Raw genomic sequence first — 25,294 nt, 5'->3', positions numbered from 1 at the left:
GAGTCACAGTACAATTTGTTACATTGTGTTGGGAATCTAGGAATAGAGTCGAATAGTTGAGGGTGGTTGGGGATCTCATGGGATTATCTGCTTCAGTGATAAACCATAATAGCAGTTGTTTAAATCAGTATATTTTAAGAGTACATTGATTTTTTTTTGTGTCTACCTGTAGGAGACTTTTGTTGAGTAGGAAGCCTGACACAGCTTGGAACTTTAGAATTTGCAGTACTAGAATGTGATGAACATGAGCTACATCTGTCTCCTCTCTTGTTACCATAGTCTAACTTTCCTATGAGAGGGACTGGGCCAGTCTTGTAGCCCATTTCACATAAAAAACATCCTTTAAAAAGTGTCCTAAACAATATCCAACAGGAGAAGACTTATAGTTATGCAAAGTAAATGTTTAGAAAAATGAACTGTCCCGCACAGAACAGTGTGTTATAAACAATTTCACCTGTAATTGTGCTTTTGTCATTTAACTCCACAATATTTCTAAGAAGATAAAGAATACACATGCTTGCTGATTTTATTTGAAAACACATTTGCTATTAAGAATTCATATGTGAAATCTGTCAATGATAAGAAGGTTCCGATAAATTATGATGTTACATAGCATTATAAAAATATTTTTTGATAGACATCTAGCTGTAGATTATTATTATTATTTTTTTTTTAATATTCCCCAGGTGTCAGACTGGATCTGGAAACGTTTCACCAGCACCTGTGCGTGCATTACTGTTAAACTCACTGAGACACTTACCTCAATATCTTAATAACATTTCTATAGTGTGCAAGGAATACCCCCTAAAATGACAGGTTTCAAGACCTGTAGGGAGTGTTGCACACAAATGTTTGTGACAGATGCCCATCAGGTGTGTCAGGGGTCGAGCCAGGGCTCTCAGGCCTGCAGCGGCTGTGCAAGCCAAAGGCCATCAGGGAACACAAGGCTAAACTTTACAATGCCTAACATAAGACAAATCCACTTTGGGACTCTTCCAAGTCCAGCTCAGCATCCAAGGCTTGCTCTTTGACTCATTCCTGTTCCCGTAGTCGATGGAGGTGCTCCAGAGTCACACTCCAAGTCCTTGGATAAGTGTAAGAAATAAGAAGTCGAAGTTGACTTCTACTCCCTAGTGCTACTCACATTCACCTGAGTGCAAGGCCAGTGCCATCCCTCTCAATCTCGCTCAGAAGTTTGCTGAATTCCGAGCCGATCCCGCAGCTTTTTCCGGCACAACCCAAGTTTCCGGGGCCTTTTGTTTTCCTGAGATACTTACCTCAATATTTTAGAAAAATGTCTACAATGTTCAAGGGATGTCACCCCCTAAAATGACGAGTTTCAAGCCCTGTAGGGTCTGACACAAAGAAATGTCTGGGACAGATGCCGGTCAGGTGTGCTTCTGGTGTCTGGGGTCGAGTCACGACTCCAAGAACTGCAGAGACAGTGCATCGATAAACCCAAAGGCCATCAGTAAATATAAGGCAAACCTTTATGTCACCAAACACAGAACCGCGCTGGAACCGATCCAAGTCAGGATCCAAGGCTCAGTCTCGTTCTGGCTCCCATTCCCGGAGTCAGCGGTGCCAGTCTTTGTTGTGCTCCATGTCCACCGGTAACCATAAAAAACATTAGATGGCAAAGCGGAGTTCTGCTCCTTCACACCATTCCACTCTCCAGATGAAGTGCGTCCCCATTTCGCAGTTAGTCCGGCACAAATGGAGTTTCCAGGTCCTTCAACCACATTGCACCTATTTGAAGAATTCTGTGCAGCTATGCTCCGGTTCTTCGAATTCCTGCTTACTACCTCTGATGCGCATTCAGGCCCCAAGGAACCAAGAGGCCTTCTACCTGGAATACCACCAACAGGGTTTGCCCTCATTGCTAGCTAGACCCTCCGCACTCGTCTTGACTCCACTGCTGATGCTACAACCGATGCCAACCCTAGGCACATCAACGCCAATGCAGATTTAGCCACCGGAAGAATTGGGCCCGATCGTCCTCACCAATGTCAAGTCGATTGCAAGCCCAAATCTGTCCATGGGGCTGTCCCCCATCTCCACATGAAATTACCACAGCCTCAACAACACACTGCATTCCGTTTTTGGGACTGATTCAGATACCAACTGTGACCTGGCTGATGAGTTCACTCAGCCTTCCCGAGATGACAACTGGTACAATGACTTGGAGGAGGATATTGGCTTTGATCCTTCGGAGACTGTACTCTTAACTCCCCCCGGTCCAGCCGTAAAGGAATCCACCTCCAATGACCTGGTAATGCGTAGGGCATCCAGGGTACATGACCTCCAGTTGCCAACTTTGGAGGTGAAAACGGATGTCATCCAGCCAGGGCAAATATCTTCAGAGCACTTTCTTCCCTTTAACGAGGCACTGACCGATACTTTTTCGGGGTTTAGGCCAAACCTTGCTCTGGGCTCCAGTTAATAGACAAATTGCCAGGTGCCATTGCCCTGCTTATTGCAACACTTTTTTTTGTTTCATCAGCCATTGCCAGAAAGCTTAGTGGTGCTACCTTCCACCAGCAGCAGCTCTAATCCCATTGCATTTAATACCACTTTCCCGATAGGGAATCTAAGTGAGTGCAGACATTCCGCAGCCATGTCTTCTCTTCTACCAGCTTGGCCCTCTGATATGTTAATGCCAGCTGTTTGGACACTACCTGCATGCCATTTAAGATCCAGTGGCAGAAGTCCTCCCTCGTGTGCCCGAAGACTTTTGCTCTGTACTATCTCAAGTGATTCAAGGTGATTGTGCTGCTGCCAAGTTCACAATACTTTTTGGCTTGGACACCACTGATTCCATTGGGAGGGGCATAGACGCCAGCATTGATATTAGAGGCCATGCCTGGCTGCGATCGACTGGGTTTTCGGTTGATGTCCAGTCCTCCTTGATGAACATGCCCTTTGATGGGAATTGTCTGTTTAGGGAAAAAGCGGATTTCGCTTTAGAGCACTTTAGGGAGAATAGGTCTATTGCTCAATCTCTGGGCTTTACTGCCCACCTCCCTAACCACAACAGGTCCACTGCTCTATTTGCAGCTTTGTATGAGGCGTCCCTTACTGCCAACCCATCTAGCCCCACATGGAACCCAGACGTTTTGCGGTAAAGTGTGTGGTAACCTCTGCTCTCATTGCAAAAGTCAACGTGCCGCTCAGCCTACCACTTCCTATACCCTCTCACAGCCCCAACTGCCAAACCTCTTAACGGGTCCCTCTAGGGACACAGCCACTTAGTGGGAGACAGAATTCTCCAATTCTTACCGGGCTCACAAGCAATCATGTCGGACAGGTGGGTCCAGAGATTGTTTGCAAGGAATATGCTTTGCTGTTCCTCTTTTTGCCATCACACCTTCCACCGTCCCTCACCGACTGACCACCTCTCCATTTTGCAGCATGATGTGCACTTCCTTTTGGCCCAAGGGAATTTTGCGGGGATGCTGATACCAGAATTAGGCTGTTGGTATTCCCACTACTTTCTGGTGCCTAAGAAGGTTGGAGGTCTTTGACATACTCTAGATCTATGCTCTCTCAAAACCTTCCTCCAAAAGGAGAAATACCATATGCTCACCATGGCCCAGATCTTGTCTGCCATCGACCCTGGAGACTTGATGGTAGCATTTGACCTGCAGGATGCCCTTTTCCATAACCCTGTCCTGCTGGCCCATCAGCGCTACCTGCGATTTGTGGTTCGCTGTGCTCCCTTTTGATCTCACCACCGCCCCTCAGGTGTTCATGAAAGTAATGGTGGTGGAGGCAGCACACCTTTGGAGGTCAAGGATGCCACTCTTCTCCAGCTCGAAGACTAGCTGTTGAAGGTGGATTGGCCCCATGCAGCCGTTAACCCCCTCCAGATTACAGCAAACCTCCTGTCATCTCTGGGTTTCAATATCAACATCCTGAAGTCACACCTGGCTCCTGCTCAGTCACTAGCCTTCATCTGAGCCATTCAGGACACAGTAAGTATATGAGCCTTTCCTCCAGGAAACAGAGTACAGGTCACTTAGGCAATGGCCCGATCTTTCAGCCCCTGTTCTGGATTTCAGTGAGGTTAACACTGAGGCTGCTGGCACTAGTGGCCACCTGCATCCTGCTGGTTGAGTACACCAAGTGGCAGTAAGTGCAGAAGAGCATCATCTCCCGCTAGATTGTGCTGTGCATTAAGATCTGCTATGCGTTGGCCAAAAAGCAGCCTCCGGAAGAACTGAGTGCTCATTCTACCAAGGCTAAAGCTGCTACCACTGCATTGGCATGCCTAACCATTTGCCAGGTGGCTATGCGGGCGTCCCTCCATTCATTCACAAAACATTTTTGCCTTGGCAGCCAGGTGCTCAGGGAGGTGCATCTTACCCTCCTGGTTCAGGAGGACTTTATGGTTCTAGTCCATCCACAGACCCACCTCTGAATAGGTATTGCTTTCAAAAGAAGAGAAATTTTCTGGTAGAGTTTCGGTCTATCCACAGATTACTCATGCCCCTCCCATCCGCCCTGTTCTGTGATTGATTCTCTGTCCATTAATGAAATCGTAAGTCTAGGAATCGGCACACGATCTACCAATTTGCTTTTGGGGCTCTGTGATAGGGACATGGACAGTCTGGAAAGCAACTGACGCCAGTGCGTGGATTGGTACATTTATAGGCCCGCATGGATTTTCCAGGTATGGTGTCCGTGCAGAGCAGCAAGACACCACTTTCAGGCACACAGAGGTACTGCTGAAAAGTTTCCAGATCCAGTCTGACTCCTGAGGAAAGATCAAAAGCTGAGGAATCTGTAGCTAGAAAGAGCATTAGCGGGGGTAAGTAGCTTATTCATTCTGACTAGTTCTTCTGGCAGGCCCCCCACAGGTGAAATAGCTGTTGAGTTTCATTAGGTGATCCTTCGACTCAAGGGGTCAATGTACTGATTTGTGTTGCTAACGAAATCAGAACAAACATCAAAGCATTCTTTTACAAGCTTGATGCTGGAATTAGATTAAAACAACCATGGAATGCCCATTAGATGCATTGCAAACACAATAGAATATAAAATGTTGTATTGAGCACACCCACATTGGTTTAAACCAATCATAGTTTGCAATTGATTTTGGCTTATTTATTTCTTAATTTTTCCAACCAGAGGTCATAATGTCTGTTTATTAGATGTACAGATCCACAAAGAATTTTTGGTTGGCCATTCATACGTTCAAGATTCAATATAGAGAAGGACTTGTTAGTTTGCTCCCTGGACTGTAGAGAGTTCTTCAACCCGTGTCGGAGTTCTTCTTTACATCATATGTCATAAGTTTACCTTGTCACAGATAATATGGGCATCATTTTTTTGTCGATTTAATAGGTGTCACAGCTTTCTACATGTATTACAACCAAGGTGGATTATTATGTGTCTTACATGGAGTAAGATTAACGTAACCTATACCTAACCTAACCTATACCACTGCCTTGCTACCAAGGGTTATTGTTATTGGGTTGCATTATTATCCAATTACTGCAGAATCTTATAATGAGTAATGTCTTAGAACGTGCTTTCTGTAAACATTGGAGGAATTATTTGTAATTAACCAAACACATTTCCTCCAGCTTCAAAACTAAAACAGAAGTTCAATTTTTTTGCCAGATGAACAGTAATTTAAAGGAGAGAATTAACCCCTTCTACGCTCATGACGAGCTCAGCTCGTCATGGGCGTAACCTGCGCTACGCGGATGACGAGCTGAGCTCGTCACGTAACGTGGTTTTTTTTTAAATCGCAGCGCGCAGCGGGAAAACCGCTAGCGCGCATGCGGTTAAGTAAACTATTGTGTAGCCAACAACATGATTTCACTGAGAGGGAGCTATGCAAGAGTGACAGATTGTGACATACTCTAATAGTTACATTGGCTGCATTTCCAATAAAATAATTTCTTCTTTTGTGTATTGGTACTCGTGTGTCCTACCAAACTCTACTACCATTACATGCCTCCTACGCTGATACCCTAAACTCTCCTCAGTTAGTCATCACCAAGGCATAATTTGAACAAGAACAGTGTGAGCATAACTGAATGTAAGTTTTGGGCATCAACTTTAAAAATGTGTCCAGAAACAGTATAAACATTTGAGGGTGTGAAAAAAGCACTGGTGCCTTGTATAGTACTTTTCAGCATTCCAACCCCTTATATAAGCTGATGTATCTAAAGGAAACGCGTCAGTGATAGATTCCGTAGCTTAGATTTACCCCCAGGCATCAGACTGGATCTGGAAAGTGTTCGTCAGCAGTACCCCTGGGCATCGGAAGGTGGCGTCATGCGGCTCCGCATCCGTCGTTGGCGTCGTGGTCACCAGGATGACGTTGCGGCAGCTACTTAGACGCCGCCTTTACGCGCTGACGTCAGTTCTTTCTTTTTCCGCACCAGCAAGCGCAGATCTGGGAATTCAAGTACCCCCAGTCACTGTTTGACTGAGTTTTTTTGAGATTTTTTTGTCTCCATTTTTCGAGTCTATCGATTCCTGGTGCTGAGTAGGGATGCCCGTTTTAAGTCCTGCGGAGCCTATCGCCGCATGATGTTGGTGACCGACCCCCATTACATGTGTCTCTACTGCCTGGAGCGCGACCATGACCCCAGGTCATGCTCCGACTGTCGGGCCATGGCGCAGAAGACTTTGCGGGAGCGGTCCCGAAAGTTGCTGGAAACCCAGTAGTCAGCTCCGCCCTGTTCGAGGTCCCGGTCGAGGAGGAAGTCGAGGGACCGGTCGCAAAGCCACCATCACCATTCTTCAGGTTCCAAGTCCTTGCACTCAAGGTCAGGAAGTCAAGGCACTCGAAGAAGTCGAAGAAGCACCATCGTTCTCAGACTTCCCCTCGCCGTTTGCATGACACAGTTGACGATGTGAGCGGTACCACCCCCGTGGCTCCGGTGGAGCCTGTGCAGTCGACCCCGGCCTACTCGCCCTTTCCTGTTTGAAGGCGGGCTCGCCCCAGAGAGACGTCTCCCACTACAGGGGCTACATCCGAACTCCTGCATTTGCTGGGGTTCTCCATCAACGTGCTAAAGTCGCACCAGGTTCCCTCCCAGAAGTTCCCTTTCATCAGGGTGGGTCTGGACCCGATGCCGTTTCGGGTTTATCCTCCTGAGCAGCGAGTCCCGGATATTCAGGCTACGATTCCAATCTTTCAGCTTCTATCCCGGGTTTCGGTCAGGATGACCCTCCGGCTGCTGGGCCTGATGGCTTCCTGCATCATGTTGGTAAATCATGCCAGATGGCATATGCTGGCTCTGCAGTGGGACCTGAAGTCCCAGTGGGCACAGCATCAGGGCAACCTGTCAGATCATGTCCAGATCTCGGAGGGCACTGCACGACAATTGCAGTGGTGGCTCACGAATCGCGATTGAGTGAATGGCAGATCCCTCTCCCTTCCCCAAACGGAGCACACAGTAGTGACAGATGCGTCCCTCCTGGGATGGGGTGGCCACATGGGAGAGGGGGAGATCAGAGGCCTCTGGTCTTCGGCGGAATCCAGGCTCCACTTCAACCTTTTGGAACTTTGGGCGATCTGACTTGCACTGAAGGCATTCCTTCCCTCTGTCTGGAAAAGTGTGGTGCAGGTGTTCACGGACAACACCACCGCCATGTGGTACTGCAACAAACAGGGGGGAGGGGGTGGGGGTGGCGTTGTAGACCCTATGTCAGGAGGCTCTCCGCCTCTGGACATGGCTGGAGCATCAGAGTATTTCATTGGTGGTTCAACGCCTGGCAGGTTCTCTGAATGCCAGGGCGGACGAAATCAGCCGTCGTTACATGATGGATCACGAATGGCGTCTGCACTCGGAGGTAGAGCAAGGTCTCTTTCAGCAGTGGGGAGAGCCTTGTCTAGATATATTTGCCACCGAAGAGAATGCGCAATGTCAGCAGTTCTGCGCATTGGAATTTCCAAGGCAGCACTCGTTCAGCGACGCTTTTCATCACGAGTGGAGTTGCGGACTGTTGTACGCCTTTCCTTCTATATCACTTCTGCCCAGAGTGCTGAAAAAGATCAGGCGCGACCTGGTCCAAGTCATCCTTGTTGCTCCGGATTGGGCACACTGATACTGGTATCCCGAGCTACTCAGCATGACCATTGTTCTCCCGATCCGACTGCCTCTTCGGGAGCATCTTCTGCCGAACCTGTCCAGCCTCCGCCTCCATGCATGGAAATTGAACGGCGGCAGTTGGCGTCTTTTGACCTTCCTCCCGAAGTCTGTAATGTCATCTTGGCAAACAGGCATCCCTCCACTAAAACAGTATACGCCTACAGATGGAACACATTTGTGGCATGGTGCACAGCAAAGGCTGTGGAACCTCTTTCTGCCCCTCTTTCGGAGGTTCTTCTGTTCCTTTTTTCTTTGGCCTTGCTGGGCTCTGCTCTGGGCACTATCAATGCCTATCTTTCGGCCATTTCAGTCTTTATAAGGCTTCCTGATCAGCCTTCTCTTTCGAAGTCCCGGTTGTAAATAGGTTTTTGAAAGGCATTACGCACATGTTCCCTCCTGTTCCTTTAGTGATGCCTCAGTGACACTTGAATCTTGTTCTGACCTATCTGATGTGTGTTCATTTTGAGCCATTTCACCAACTGTCCTCTTCGTCTTCTCACTTTAAACTCTGCTTTCCTGGTTGCCATCACCTCTGCCAGAAGAGTGAATGAGCTCCAGGCTCTTTCTTCTAAACCTCTTTCTGTCCATCGGACAAAGTTGTCCTAAGAACACATCCATCTTTTCTGCCAAAGGTTGTCATTGCCTTTCACATCGGGCAGACCATCACTTTGCCCACCTTCTTTCCGCCTTTGCATCCCTCAAAAGAGGAAGAGAGGATCCATCCGCAGGACCCAAAACGTGCGCTCTCATTGAATCTGAACCGCACACAACAGTTCCGGGTGGATGATCAGTTCTTTGTTGGCTAAGTGGGCACCAAGAAAGGTTGAGCCGCGCACAAGCGGACCATCTCTCGGTGGGTTGTTCTGTGCATCAAAGCATGCAAATCATTGGCTATGAAGTAGCCTCCAGTAGGGTTACGCGCCCATTCTACCAGGGTGACGGCCGCCACTACTGCTTTGGGATGGGGAGTTCCTTTACATGACATCTGTCACACAGCTATGTGGGCCTCGCTGCACACGTTTACCAAGCATTACTGCCTGTACAGCCGGAGAGACTGCTTCTTTGGCCCTTCTGTTTTCCAGGACTTTCTGGTGTGATCTTGGTTCGCAGACCCACCACCGGGGTTGATATTGCTGATGTATCTATTCTAAGGTAAGGAATCTATCACTAACGTGTTTCTTTCAGATGCACAAGTTACTTACCTTCGGTAATGATATATTTGTAAGAAACATGAGTTAGTGAAGAATTCCTTACCGTCCCACCCATCCTCCCCGTTCTGCGAACTGATTTCTAGGATTAAGGTCATCCTTTTCAGGGCCCTAGTTTCATTGCACCAGTGGTCAGTTTCTTGCATGGCTCTGCGTTCCTGGCGCAGAAAGTCATGTACAGAACTGATGTCAGCACCCGAGGGTGGCGTCTAATTAGCTGCCGCAACCTCATCCTGGCAACTACGACGCCAACGACGAACGCGGAGCCACACGGCGCCACCTTCCAACACGCAGGGGTACTGCTGACGCAAACTTTCCGGATCCAGTCTGACGCCTGGGGGTAATTCTAAGGTAGGGAATCAATCACTAACTAATGTTTCTTACAGATAAATCATTACCGAAGGCAAGTAACTTGTGCTTTAAGATAGGTGTGTCTGTGAAAGCAGCATTGAAACATATTTTAGAAACTCAATACTCATTTGAGGTAAGCATGTTTGATTCTCACTTTCTTTGGGATTTTAGTGTAGTGGTTAATTGAGAAAACATTTGTGGTGTTTTAAAGGTTTATACTAAGAGCAGTTAGTCACTGCTTATATCACTTCTGAAGTCTTCCCATTACATCAACTACTTGTGTGTATTTCATTTCTTCCTCTTATTCTCAAGGAAGAGATACTCTCCAGTGACCCAGGAGTAGCATAATCTCTTTCAGTGGTTTTCATGGATGTGGTTGAGTGACCACAGAACCTCATATAACACAGAATATATTCTTAGATGTCTCCTAACATTATGAGGCCACTCACTTCCCCAAGTCTAAAGTAGACTGCCTCGAAAATATTCTGCTGTTCTGGCCGCATCAGGTTTGTGAAACTTACCAGAATCAACTACCTGATAGGTAAAGGTATTCAGCCACTCGAACATGAATCCTTTTTTAAAATCTGTTTATGGTTGACATTTTATAATGTTTCTTTTCTTTTCAAAGATTTTTAATCACGAGTTGTTTGGAGATGTAGCAGAGGAAAAGGAGGTTAAAGGAATTATATCCAAAGTCATGGAGGCACGCACCAGCAAGAGTTATGATTCATATGAAATCCTGGCACAGTTTGTAGGGAAGGATCTTGTAATAAAACTCATTCTTCCCCTGAAAGAGGTAAGTGTTATAGAACATCAGATACCTCCCCCACCCAATGAAGTTCTGCCTAACTAGGTTATGGATTTGCTACTCAGTATTGTGTGTATTTGTTTGTTATTACTTTGGGAATTAACGTTAAGGCAACATTCACATTTGTTAGGACCAAGATGCAGAGAGCTCTGCTATTGAGCTGGCTGTTGTCAGACACAGATTTGTTCATCGACGAACAGTGCATTTAACTATATGTATGTAAGTGAACCATTATTACCTCACATCACATTTTCCTTTATCAAAAGGTGAAAAACGAATAATAATCTTATTACACTATAGTGGAGTGTGTACATTATTGAAATGCAGCAGTTCTCACACCATGCTTGGCAAAAACTCAAAACTATTCCCTACATTCCCCTTTGGTAGCCTGATCCATCTCAGTGCATGTTCACCCTGCAAGAATTGCTGGGGATACCAGAAGCCTAAAGCACAAAGATAAAAGTTACTATGATAAAAATCCAGTTGACTATTCCCCAAGTGTTAAAGTATTACCGCTTTAATAGTTGCATTTGAAAGGTCCAGTTAATGTTAATGTTGTGGTTATACATTGGTAATTGTGTTTTCGAATGTCTGTGGGTCTCTTTAGTGATACACTCAGTCAAGGTACAGGCTAGGTCTTGAATGACCCAGAACATTGTGTGGTGGAGGACAGGAACACTCCGGAACAGAACTTTCATACAACTAGGTTGACCAACAACATTGGGGTGCCATATAGTGGTAAAACAAAATGACTGCAAAGACCTATAAAGATGCTCTGTAGCTCAGTGCTTTGCTGTCTTGTAGGTGAATGTGTCTTGTGCACTATACCAAAAACTGAGAGTGGGCTTAGAGCTATTTTGTCACTCATTTGTAGGCTTCCTATTCAGTGGCTTGCCTTCCTCTTCTTATATATGTTCCTCCCCTTGAGCATAGCCTCTTTGCCGTCCTTTTCATTGGCTTACATGTATCCTTCCATTTATAACTTTTAGGAAACTACTAAAGTTGGCTCAAAGGGCACAGATGGCAGATCTGTCCTCAGTCTCAACTGCGCCCCTTAAAAGCACTTTTGGTTCCCCACTGGCTTCATTGCCTACTTGGGGTCCTGCAATCAGCGCTAGTCCCTCGGATGTCAACGCGGGCGCTGTTGGAGGAGCCGCAACCTATCATAGTAGTCAACTCAGAGCTGAATTCTTGTTGACCTCGACTGAAGCCAAGCCCCAATCCGGATGTGGAGCAGCCAATACTCAATCCCTCAGATACAGACACTATGCCACTACCCCACAGTCGTACACTGACACTAAACCAACTTTTTCGTTCAGACTCTGACTAAAGGCAGCCATATTGAGACTACAGAGGAGGGGGACAAGGTAGAGTTTGCCTCACCTTATAATGAAGACAGTTAGTGTCTGGACCTACAAGAAGTCTGTTGATGCCAGCTGTCTCTTTCACGTAACGCCCATGCACTTTGGGACATGGTTATTGAGGTTTTACCGGCATTCCCAGAAGATTTGTTTACATGCTTCCATGGCCCAAATCTTTGACAGTGGCTGGTATGCAGCCAAGTTCGTCATCCACTCAGATCTAGACACCATTGGTCTAGGAAGGGCTATCAGGACAAGTGTGGTGCTACGACGCTACGCATAGATGAGATTCACAGGCTTCTCTGGGAACATCTATGCATCCTTAATGGACATGCCCTTTAATGGTTCCTTCCTGTTTGGTGAAAAGCAGACTCGGCCTTGGAGCGTTTTGAGGAGTGCTGAGCCATGGCACGCTCCTTGGGTCTTTGAGAACCAGTTTGGGAAAGCTCCCAACAGTTTCTCCCTTTTAGAGGATATGCCAGGGGCTTGGAATGTTTGACAATGTCATGCTCCAGCACCCTCACAATAGACTCCCAGCCTAACAGACATTGACTGGGCTATCAGGGGCAGGGTATGCCCAATCACCTGCCCCTCCGGCAACAGCCTGAAAACCTCTTTAGTGGCACGCAACTAGTGAGGATGTCTGAGTCTTCTTGACCTGCTGGTCTCCTGCATCCCTCTCATCGACCATGCCAGGTAGGGCATGCAAGTTCTGCAGTGGGATGTAAAGTCCCCACCATCCAGGTGTCAGAGGAGACTGCAAAAGATCTGCAGCGGTGGCTGCTCAACCACAGTTGGATCAGTGGCCAACTCCTGTCCGTACCCCCACCCAGTGTTGACAGTGTGATGATGCATTACTTCTGTGTTGGTGAGGCTGTCTGGGAGAGGTGGAGCTCAGGGGACTCAGATGCCCAGCAGAGACCCAACTCCACATCAGTTTGTTGGAGCTGTGGGTGATTCCCTTGCCCTTGAAGGCCTTCTTGTCCTTCATAAAGGGGAGGCTTTTACAGGTTCTCACAGACTCCACCACCGCCATGTGCTACAGTAACTAGCCAGTCGGAATGAAGTCTTGTTTCCTGTGGCAGGGTGCTCTTCACCTCTGGAACTAGCTCAGTTGTCAGGGCATTTCCCTTATGGTACACCACTTGACAGCACCATAAAAGGACAGCGCAGATGTACTCAGCTGATAAAGCCTGGCGGATCACGAATGGCAGTTGTACACAGAGCCGGCCCAGGGTGTCTTGCAACCATGTTGATCTTTCCACCACTGCTAAGAACGTTCTATGTCCACGCTTTTGCATGCTAGAGTTCCCAAGAAGGCTGGGCCTCGGAGACGCATTGCGTATAGGGTGGAGCCCTAGACTCCTGTACGACTTCCTGCTGCTACCTCTCCTACCCAGTAAAGAAAAGCAGGAATTACTGGACCTAAGCCATACTAATGGCTCTAGATTGGGCCAGGAGAGTATGGTGCATGGAACTTCTGGGCCTGAGCGTTTATCCCCCGATCAGCCGAATGCTTTGGGAGGATCATCTGTTACAGCAGCAGGGCAGGGTCTTGTACCCATTCCTGTGCAACCCGTACTTCCATGTGTGCAGATTGAGAGGTGACCGTCTCCTTGGACCTCCCTCCAGAAGCCATTGATGTCATCCTAGCAGCCATGTGTCATTCCACAAAATCTGGGTATGCTGGGCAATGGGATTTTTATGTGGTTTGGTGCCTATCTGAAGGTGATTTTGTATGTGGCGATAAAGAAAAGGGAGGCTCAGTGAAATAAAATACTTACCTTGGATCACATAATTGGTATGGCAGCTGCAATTGCTCAGTGGATTTCTTGTTGCACATTGTGAAGTTCATCCCCTTGATGGTTATCTTTGTCTGTTAATCTTGGCTCATGTTGGGATCGAGGGCCCAAGAAGATCTCAAGTTAGCCAGAGCCAGCCACCTGGCTCGAGGCTGGCTTGAGCTTTCAGTGGAGCGCCAACCTCTGGTTTCACACCACTTAAAAAGGCGAGCAGACAGAATGTTGGTATTTTTGCCCCTACTCCTGCCTTAGCCACCCTGACCCTTGCCGTCCATTGGAACTGGAGCACACACTTAACATGGACAGAAAGATAAAGCCAGATGGAGATTGCTGGTGGGGAGTAGTCAGCTGTATCTAGGTCTTTACTCCAGCTTGCGGTAAGTACTACTACCCCAGCCAGAATTCACCCCATCACACTGCAAAAGAAATACTGTGTCTTATCTTTGAACAAAATGTTACCTCTGTGATGCAGCATCTGCTTGGCATATGGTCTGATTTCAAGGAAATGTTTCAACTTCAAAAGCTGGGCCCAACTGTAGCACTATAATCACCCTGGCTAGCTTATAAACACTAGCTTCTTTAGAAATGGGTGAGCTAATAAATTGTTAACACAAAAGGCTGCTGGTACAAGACCGGTAGCCAGGGGGTTGGAGAGGAGAAATAACTGGAGTATATCCTACCTATGAATTATCTTTCACCAAAAAGTACTCCATTAACAATATACCAGAACAGAATGTCTGGTGGTGTGTAATCTGCAACGTTAAGGGAGAGATTACACGATTGCTCATTCAAAGTAGAAGGACCATGCTAATCATGTCCTTGTGTCTGCGAGGAAAAAAACTACTTCTGTAGTAGGGGATCTCTGTGTATAGTCATAATCTAGTGAATAGTCCTGCCCATGTGCGTGGACCCCGGCAATCAAAAATAATCTCTTAAGTTGTCAAAAAATTGCAGAACTGCAAAGACACTTAAGAGAAAATTTAAAGACAAATAATGCAGCCTATATCCACAGGCTACACTGTCCAGTACTTCAACTAGAAATTCCACCAAAAATCCACAAACAGCAAAGCCTGTCCAGATTTCCCTTGCTTTTACTGCAAAAACCCCTCAGAAATGATAGAGAGGAAGGCCTGGACAGACAAGCCCCATAGGCTGCCATTATGTGGCTTAAACAGGATACTGTGCCTTTAAGGAAACCTTCTAGAACCTTCTCCCAGTATCCCAGAATGCATAGCAGGTCCCACTGACTTCAGTTCTTTTTTCCGGCTCCTGCTTACAGGACCCTGGCATTGAGCTCTCCCTTGTTTCAAGGGTTTATTGCATGTTTTGGCACTTTTTGTATTCTAAAAGTGTTGCAGTTTACTCTCTTGGTTTTCTCTTCTCTTCTGTGTGCTGCTTCAGGTGTTTTAGGGCTCTAAAATGCCTGGACTCTTTGTGAAGTGTCCAGCATGTGAGAGGAAGAAGGCCAGGGGTGATCCACATGATGTCTGCATCGTCTGCCTCCCTGAAGATCATGTCCCTGAGGAGTGTGTCATCTGCCAGCAGTTTACAACTCGCACTCTGAAGGAAAGGGCGAAGATCAGGCTGTCTGGCCTTGAGGAGAGGCGCCTGCAGGCTGCAGGTGGGTCTGGGCAGTCAGGGAAGGTTCCCTCTGCCTCTGCTGAGGCCTCTGGGGGGCTCCCCAGAGGCAGGAAGCCCAGCAAGCGATCCCGGTCTCCGTCGACGTCGATAGCGTCGACGATGACGTCGAGAGGGATGACGGCGGTGTGCTCCCCGGGGCTCCGGGTCGAGACATCGGGACGACTCGACGTCGAAGCCACCGCGGACGAAGCCGCCGTCGACGTCGTCTTCGTTGTCGACGTCGAGGGCTTCGCGCCGACGTCATGGACGGAGCAGGCATCGGCGCTCGCCGTCGAGGCGACACCGCCGGTCGACGTCGAGGGGATCCTCGACGTCGAGAGCATCCAGACGACGGCGGCGACACTCGTCGTCGAGGAAGGACCGTTCGACGTCGCGGAGGCGTGCGACGTCGCGGAGGAAGAGGTCGACGTCGAGGGGTCGGCGTTCGACGTCGAGGGATCGGCGTTCGACGCCGAGGAAGAAGAGGTCGACGTCGCGGAGGCGGCGTTCGACGCCGGAGTCAAGGAAACGTCCTTCGACGCCGGAAAAGCGACGCTCGACGTCGAGCAGGCGGAGGTCGACGTCTGGGAGTCGGTCAGGATCTCCGAAGCGTCGCAAGAGGGATTCTAGTCCCAGGAGTCACACGGCTTCCAGTGGGGGACGCAAGAGGAAGCGGTCTCCGGCTGAAGGGGCGGGCTCTCAGCCCTCTTCGCCTAAGGGATCACAGGGCACGGTGTACTCTGCGGTGTACACTCCTTCTCGGCCTCGGTCGACGCATACACCTGTTCCTAAGGCGGTCACTCCTCCTCCTCCTCCTCCTCTGCCTCAAGAGGATCCTCCGACACTGCCTCCACTTCCAGCGGACGACCCGCCGCCACCGGTCCCTCCGCGTGGGCCGACACCGCAGCCGGAAGTTCCTCCGCCGAGGTCCACTTCGCTGCCGTTTTTGCCTGTGCCTCCTAAGGGGACCCCTAAACCTGCACCCAAGGAGGCTCCGAGGAAGACTCCACCACGGAAACCGGTGGGGAGGCCAAGGACTGGCAGGTCTCGCTCTCGCTCTCGCTCTGGGAGGCGGGACAGGTCGCGACACAGATCGTCCACGCGGTCGAGACGCCGCCATAGGAGGCGCGAGTCTCGCTCCCGCACGGGATCCTCTGGCTCCAGGGAGCGTTCTCCTACCCTGTCGGGATCACCGGATACGAGGGTGTCCCCAATTGATGACCTGGTGGCGTTCCAGGATGTCCTCTTGAGGGGCGCTGCGAAGCTGGGCATACCCCTGACAGTGCCCACGCCGAAGACGTCCGTGATCTTTGAGACGTTGCACCAAAAACACTCGTCTCGCCCTCTCCTTACTCTGGTACCGGGCCTGGAGGAACCAGCTATGGACCTTTTCCTCACCCCAGCGGTGACAAAGGCGGCGCCATCTAGGTTGCTGAGGAAGTACCGGGCCCCGGATTCGGATCCGGCTTTTCTGAGAGCGGAACCCCCTCCGAACTCCGTCATTGTGACGGCGGCACGCAAACAACATGCCTCCGCTCCGTCATCCACGGTCCCCCCGGATAAGGACTCCAGGTGGATGGATTCGGCAGGTAGAAAGGTCTGTGGAACAGCCGCCACCTCCATGAAGGCTGCGAGTGCCACGGCGCTGTTGGGTCGGTACGCCCGCACCCTCTGGGACTCCCTTGAGCGTTTTGCAGAGCACTTGCCTCGTGAACAGCGTGAGGATTTTCAGGAAGTGCTGAGTGAAGGGATGCTGGTGGCCAACCAGATCATCAGTGCGGCAGCGGACTCTTCCCTGTTGGCTGCTCATGGGTTTTGCCATGGGGTCAACCAGAGGCGTCACGCCTGGCTCCGTCTTACGTCCCTGAAACCGGACGCGCAGCAGAGGGTGGCCAACCTGCCGTTCTCCGGCAAGTCGCTTTTTGGGCAGCATGCGGACGACGAGATGGCCCGCATGAAAGCGGAGGCCGAGACGCTCACGGCGGTGGGCCTCGAGAAGCCTAAGGAGACGAAGAAGCCGTACCGCCCTTTCCAACGGCAGTCCGGTGGACAGGGCCGTGGATGTGGCCAGGCTTCGGGACATTCGCAACAGCAACAGCAGTTCCGTAAGCCGTTCCAGAAGCGCCAGAGGGGCAGGGGAGGCCAGCAGTCGGCTCCGGCGCCCAAGGGCCAGGCTGGGTCTAGGCCCTAGGAACTTACTTCCCCCGGATCCGTTACCCACTCCGGTAGGGGGAAGCATCCAATTTTTTCCGGCAGAGTGGAGAAAAATTACTCAGGACAAGTGGGTGCTGAATATTGTTTGCAATGGATACAGTCTTCGGTTCACCAGCCCGCCTCCATCGATTCCTCCGGTCAGCTCGCGGTTTCAGCTGCTAGAGCTCCAGGTGGAGGCCGATACCCTGTTAAGGAAAAGGGCGATAGAAGACGTGCCTCTGTCCCAGAGAGGAAGAGGCCTGTACTCCCGGTTCTTCCTGGTTCGCAAGAAGGACAAGAACGAGTTCAGGCCCATGCTGGACTTGCGACAGGCAAACAAGTGGATTCGCAGGGAAAAGTTTTGCATGCTGTCGTTGCATCAGATTTATCCTCAGTTGCAACAGGGGGACTGGCTCTGTGCCATAGACCTACAGGATGCATACTTCCATGTGCCCATTGCACGCAAACACAGGAAGTTCCTGCGGTTCCAAGTCGGCACCAATCACTATCAATACACAGTACTCCCATTCGGACTGAAGTCTGCGCCGAGAACGTTCTCGAAGTGCATGGCGGTGGTGGCAGCGCACCTGCGGAAGAACAAGGTGTTTGTCTACCCGTACCTGGACGATTGGTTGATCAAGGCATCCTCCTTCTCGGAAGCGCGAGCACACTTCCAGAAGACGTGCGTTCTCTTGGACAAGCTGGGGTTGCACATCAACATGGCCAAGTCGGTCCCGACTCCGGTCCAATGCATACAGTACTTGGGAGCCTCCATCGATACGCTGTCAGCAAGCGTGTCTCCTTCGGAAGAGCGACGATTATCTCTCCTTCGGAAGGCTCAGGCTCTTATGTCGACTCCATCTACAACAGTGAGGACGGTGTCTTCTCTACTGGGTTCGATGGCCTCTTGTATCTTCCTGACGCCGCACGCACGACTGCACATGAGACCGCTGCAGGAGTGCTTGGAGGACCAGTGGGATCAGAGGAAAGGATCCTGGGACGACAGGATACGACTGTCTCTGCATGCTCTTCAGTCTCTGAAGTGGTGGTGTTCGGCAGAGAATCTCCTCAGAGGGGTTCCTTTTCACAAGGACATTCCCACGCAGACTGTCGTGACGGATGCTTCTCTCCTGGGATGGGGAGCGCACTCCGGGACTCTGCAGATTCAGGGAACGTGGTCTCCGGTGGAGGCCACTTATCACATCAACTTCCTGGAACTCAGAGCTGTTCACTTGGCACTGAAGGCCTTTCTTCCGTCCTTCCAGACCAGCTCCCTGCTTGTGCAAACGGACAACACTACCACGATGTACTACCTCAACAAGCAGGGGGGCTCGAGATCTCGCACTCTGTCACAGGAGGCGCAGGCGATCTGGCACTGGCTCCTGGCCAGAGGACTGACGATAACGGCTACCCATCTGCCAGGTGTGCAGAATGTTCAGGCGGACGAACTCGGCAGACTCATTCAGGAAAACCACGAATGGGTCATAAACGACGAAGTACTGGGAGAAGTCTTCGCAAGGTGGGGAACTCCAGACGTAGATCTGTTTGCCACCGCCGAAAACAGCAAATGCCGAGACTTCGCCTCCAGGTACTACCAGCCGGGGTCGCTGGGGAATGCGCTATGGATCAGCTGGTCGAACAGCTTTCTGTACGCTTTTCCACCCATTCCCCTGATTCCGGCGGTTCTCATCAAGCTGGCCCGGTCTAGGGCTCGGATGATTCTCATTGCCCCGGAGTGGCCCAGGCAGTGGTGGTTCACGGACCTGCTTCACCGTTCTCTCCTTCCTCACATTCGGTTACCGTGCAGGCCGGACCTTCTCACGAAGTTCGGGGGGCGGATGTTACACCCCAGCCTCTCGTCTTTGAGTTTGGCGGCATGGCTCCTGAGATAGTGCAGTATGGACATCTGAATCTGCCCGAAGATTGCATGGACATACTGAAGGAGTCTAAGAGACCTTCCACTAGGACTTCATATGCTTACAAGTGGAAGAGGTTTTGTATCTGGTGTCAGTCTAGGAACCATGACCCTACAACCTGCAAGGAAGATGTCATCCTTCCTTACCTTTTACATTTGGCGCAGTCTGGCCTTAATGTTCATTCCATTAGGGTTCATCTTGCTGCATTGACTGCCTACAGGAAATGCCCTTCACAGACTTCTTTTTTCCAGATCCCTGTGATCAAAGACTTTCTGGAAGGATTGAAGAAGGTGTTCCCTCCTGTCAGGCTTCCCTCGCCTTCATGGGAATTGAATGTGGTGCTGTCCAGATTGATGAAGGAGCCTTTTGAACCCATTCACAAGGCTTCGTTGCAGCACCTGTCCTGGAAGGCGGCGTTCCTCGTGGCCATTACATCGGCCCGCAGGGTGAGTGAAATTCAGGCGTTGTGTTGTACTGAACCTTATACTGTGTTTCATGCTGCTAAGGTTGTGATGCGTACTCACCCTAAATTTCTTCCCAAGGTTATTTCTGATTTTCATGTCAACCAGACCATAACTTTACCTACGTTTTTTCAGAATCCTTCCTCTCCGGCGGAACGATCTTTGCATTCCCTGGATGTTAGGAGGGTGTTGAAATTTTATCTGGATAAGACCAAAGATATTCGTAGGTCAGACCAATTGTTTGTCAATTATGGATCAGTCAGGACGGGTCTTGCTACCTCTAAGCAGTCCATTTTTAGGTGGATTGTGTCCTGCATTCAATTGTGTTACCAAAAAGCTAATAAGACCTTAGGAGGTAAGCCTAAGGCTCATTCCACCAGGGGCAAAGCTGCCACGACAGCCTTGCTCCGTAATGTGCCGATTGCAGAAATCTGCAAGGCCGCCACTTGGAAGTCGGTTCATACCTTTGCTAAGCATTACTGCCTGGACTCTGATGCCAGGGCAGACGCTCAGGTTGGGCAGGCTTCGCTGCGGAATTTGTTCGCACAGTAGTGGCGTTATGTTCTTTCTCCACCGCCGCTTTGGTGTGGGGATGGGCTTGCCATTCTATTCACTAGATTATGACTATACACAGAGATCCCCTACTACAGAAGGAGTAGTTTCTGTTCTGTAACTCCAGTTCTGTAGTAGGGGTATCTCTGTTATAGTCATAAGCGCCCGCCCTCCTCCCCGGTGGAGAATTGTTCATGTAAGTAATGCTACAGGTCTGGCGTTTTTTTACGCCTTCAAAAAGAACTGAAGTCAGTGGGACCTGCTATGCATTCTGGGATACTGGGAGAAGGTTCTAGAAGGTTTCCTTAAAGGCACAGTATCCTGTTTAAGCCACATAATGGCAGCCTATGGGGCTTGTCTGTCCAGGCCTTCCTCTCTATCATTTCTGAGGGGTTTTGCAGTAAAAGCAAGGGAAATCTGGACAGGCTTTGCTGTTTGTGGATTTTTGGTGGAATTTCTAGTTGAAGTACTGGACAGTGTAGCCTGTGGATATAGGCTGCATTATTTGTCTTTAAATTTTCTCTTAAGTGTCTTTGCAGTTCTGCAATTTTTTGACAACTTAAGAGATTATTTTTGATTGCCGGGGTCCACGCACATGGGCGGGACTATTCACTAGATTATGACTATAACAGAGATACCCCTACTACAGAACTGGAGTTACAGAACAGAAACTACTCCTTCTTTTTAATTACCCTCAAACACCCTAGTGGTGTCATGCTTCATCATTGGGTCACCCCGACCCCTAAAAGTCAGGGTAGGCTCAACCACAGTGTTGGGTAGCTCTTAGAAGAGATGAAGGAAGGGGGGCTTAAAGATTAAAAGACCAGTCAGACCCCCGGTTTCCCTTTATTCTTTTGCCTGGTTGGGTCACTAAAATAAAAAAAACGGGTCTAAATTGGATTTTTATGGTCCTAAGACCCTGTTGCCGACATGTTTCAGTCCACAAAGGGACACTAATTACCCTCACACACTAGGGCGTGTGAGGGTAATTAAAAAGAAGTAGTGCTATATCTTTGATTTATGATGCCATAGATTAGATTGTGACACGCAGAGGCCAAATGCAAATCATTTGCCATGTGCACCTGATATGTGGCTTAGATTCTTATTATACATAACCAACATTAAAGTCTACTAAATTAAACACAAGAAAGAAATGTGCCTAGCATTACACAATATGGTCAAATGTGGAAGCTTGGATTGATCCCAGGATTTCTGTTTTCACATTATTCATATCAGCCACTTGAAGGGTATTGCTTTATTTCTCCTGCTTTACATCAAAACTTTAGCTTTAATTTGTGATGCTTGAGGTTGGAATGTGGGCCGTCCTTCACCACCCCCTTTTGTACCGCAGGCAGAAGCAGCATGCAAGTTAATTGTCATGTACACCCTAAATATGGCCTAAATCCTTAGCATACAAAAAATATTGTAGTCCGTGAAATCACTCAAACGAGTTATAAGCCTAGTACTCATAGCTAAGCCCCAGTTCAATTTCCACTTATTGCAGTATGTTTGTACATGTCCATGGCAGTCTCCTACCCAGCCGGTCTTTGGGCAGACTCTCCTTCGTCTCTCTTGACTTTATCTCCCTCCTCACCCCTCATACTACCCTCCTACCACAAACCACTCTACTTTTTTTGACCTTTGCCCTCACTCTTTCTCTCCCTTCTCACTCCCCTTCTCCTCCTATCCGCTCTATTTGTCTCTCCTTCTCGCTCTTTAATGTGTCGCATATATTTGATGTAACGTTTAATTGTTATTGTTGTAACATTGTTGAACCTTATGTAAAGCGCTCTGATACCTACGGGTCTAGCCAGCGCTATATGAAACTCATTAAATAAAAATAAATAAATACATGTTGTTGGACCTAGGGAACCCCAAGTCACATAGGGTAGCTTGGCACTAAGTGGGAAGGCCTAACTCCAAGGAACATGTGCTAAGTTTGCGTCACACCCATCAGTAACCTCACCTCCATCCACTCAAAAAGGACACTACACCAAAATTTTGTAGGAAAATACGTGTCACTTTATAAAAATACTTTGTTTTCCTTTTCACTTTATCACCTTACTTTGGTCAATTCATTGCCTTGAATCACAAGTTCTTTTCATTGGTTTTAGTTGCATACATAACAAGAAGATTTAACATTTCATTGACTTGTAGTTGATACCAGCGGTTCTCCCTCCAATGACTGATTCCCAGTAATCTCATACAGTGCTAAGATTCCTAGACAGTCATCCTGTAATACTCTACACCATTCTCTACCCTCCTCCTGTTTTTTGAATCAGGGTTAATGCCTTAACTGAATAGAACAATACCCTCACAAGCCCTTGTCTTCAGATCAGGTACAAGTAGAGAACTAGTCAGAGTGAGTTCCAGGTACTCCCAATGGGACCCAAAGAGGAGTTGGTCACTGCCAGGTCTCATTAAACAGGTTTCACCCAGTTCTCTGATTTCTGGTTTCCAGTTCCGTTTTCGTCCCCTGCCGCTAGGTGGAATTCCTGTGATTTCCCCTGAACCCCCGACACCTCTTCCCCTGGTGTTGTCAGATGGTTCATTAGTAGGCACCCTGCTGGGCTATCCCTCCAGAGCCCCCACTTCCCCGGCTTACTTGAGGTTGAGCACAAGCGTTAATGGCATCTCCCTGCCGCCGGGAGTCTTCGATCGCTTCACAGCCTCCCGGGGAGGAAAATGCAGGCCGTTTACCCGCTCTCCGCCGCAGCGCCACCTCCGCTGAAGTTCCGGTGTACCAGGGGGGACAGAGCCTCTCTTCGCTCGTCAGATAACCTTCGGCCCCAGCGTGACGCCCGACGAGTGAAGAGCAGCCTTCTCTCTCACCAGTCCTGTGCCGCTGAAGAGACGCTACCATTCAGCGTCGCCTCACGGAGCGTGCGCGGAAGTAGGACTGCTACGGTACTGCACCGCCTACCACCGGAGGCAGAGTCCTCACCAGCTTCCTGGCTTGCGCACTCGGCGGGACACTACTCCGGTCAACACTCTCCACTCCAACAAGCCTCAGCGGAGCGCCAGAACTCTCCGATCACCAGACGTAGCCACAGTTCCTCAAGGGGGGCAAATGCTCCCAGGCTCAGCAACGAGGTGAGCTCCCTGCATTTGTCGGAACCCAGAAACGTTGGTAAGTGGATGGGGTTGTCCCCGTACAGCACCCCTAGCAATCTAGACGTTGTGGGTTAGCAAGTGAGAGGAACACCTCAGCCCCCTTCTTCCTACTACACCACCAGGCCAAGTCCTCAGAATGCGCTCACCGCTGTCGTTTTCCTTTGTGCTCGGACTAGGAAAACTGCCACAGGAAAGTCTAACTCAACTGAGCCAGATCGGCTGTAAGAGAGGCAGATTCTCAGCTCGGGCAGCAGACCTTAAAGGACTATCAACCCTGACAGGATCTCCCTTCTCTTATCCACAGTAGTCTGCGCTCCAGTTAGCCCTCAGTGTTGCCACACTACCTAGCACCTTCTACAATGGCTGCCCAGCATTCCGCCTTATATAGGCTGACTCTAGAAGGTCCAGAAGGGACCAGAAGGTTCTGGAATGCTCCTATTCTATTCTATGGGTCAAGTCTCAGCAGTGGCAGTTGATGACCACCATTTTGTGAGTCTGGATAATTTTTAGTCAGGAAGGACACCTAGGCCCAGAGATAAAAGACCACGAGGGCAAAGAACACCTAACCCCTAGGACAACACCGCAAAAATTCAGTGGACATAAAAAGATAAAAAGGGTTTGAGGGGCAAAAAGGGGACAAAATAAATAATTAACTAGGAGGGACTTCCAAAAGGCTGACAGGTCTAACACATGTCAACTTGAACCAATAGTTTAAAGTTTGGTCAGTACCACCGATTGACTCACACTTATTTGCCAGCTTGTAAAAATTAGGTGCTTGTTTCTTCTCTCAACCATGCTGCCACAGTGCATTTTTCCCATCAAATAAGGGCTGTCTTGCATAATACTGCTTGCTGCTCCATTAACCAGATATTTCAGGTTCATGCAGAAGTATCTAAATATGTCACACCACAGCAAAAAAGTATTTCCAAACATTGAAAACTCGATATCACTGGATATGACTGTGTTCAAGTTGCCAAGTTGTTACCCTGCCTGGAGATTAATTATCCTGTTCTTGTCCACGTAATAAGTCGAGACGTTTATGGTTCAAAATAAAATTTAAGGATGCATAATATCAGCACAATGTACTCCATGCATATAAAGCTTTCAAAGAATGCATTAAAAAAGTGCACCTTCAAAAAGAAACAAAGGCAAACATTTTTTCCTCAAGAAACTATCTGTTTTAATCACAAAAACATATTCAGCAGGTAAACATATCACCACGTTGTAAAATACTCGAGAGGTTGCTCCAAAGAGGGGAGTGTGATGGAATAGTGCTGGTGTGTGAAATAGATAAAAAATAAGGGGGGGTTCACAGAGTGAAGATAGTTCAATAGAGAATGATTACAATAATTATAATCGAAACTAGTTATAAGTAGCATCAACATCAGTTAGTTAAGGCCTGTCCATCATTAATCCTTTTCAATGTTACTCTCAATGTTTTCCTAAACGTGCAAAGATGTATCATCTGTTGGTTGAAAGGTATGAAGGTGGCAAATGGTACAATTTCCAGGCATGTGCCGTGAAGGGATTTAAAGGTAAGGCACCCAATCTTAAATGCACAGTGTTGTATTACTGGAAGCCAATGTAGAGGAGTGACGTGGTGCCGTCTCGGCTGATGATAGCTCAATCTAGCTGCCTGGTTTTGAACTAACTGCAATCTTGCTCTTAAGTACACCAGGAGACCAAAGTAGAGTGAATTAGCCTAATCAATGTGAGAGATGACCAAAGATAGAACGACCTGTATAAGGGCTTTATGAGTTAGGTATTTACTAATTTTCCTGAACTTCCGAAGCT

At 48.7% G+C, this 25,294-nt stretch overlaps 1 protein-coding gene across 2 annotated transcripts in view; it reads left to right on the top strand.

The window, feature by feature from the left end:
* The window catches only part of UTP20 (UTP20 small subunit processome component), a 1,109,880-nt gene that overhangs the window by 744,846 nt on the left and 339,740 nt on the right, over positions 1 to 25,294 (top strand). For both annotated transcript variants that reach the window (XM_078675325.1, XM_078675316.1), the window contains exon 45: positions 10,302 to 10,469. In XM_078675325.1, the coding sequence (XP_078531451.1) occupies positions 10,302 to 10,469 (168 nt within the window). The remainder of the gene's footprint in view (positions 1 to 10,301; positions 10,470 to 25,294) is intronic.

Source organism: Lissotriton helveticus, chromosome 1_1 (assembly GCF_964261635.1).
Source record: "Lissotriton helveticus chromosome 1_1, aLisHel1.1, whole genome shotgun sequence".
NCBI classification, from domain to species: Eukaryota; Metazoa; Chordata; class Amphibia; order Caudata; family Salamandridae; genus Lissotriton; species Lissotriton helveticus.
Note: the sequence above shows the minus strand (reverse complement) of the source record. Positions and strands in the feature narration are given on the sequence as shown.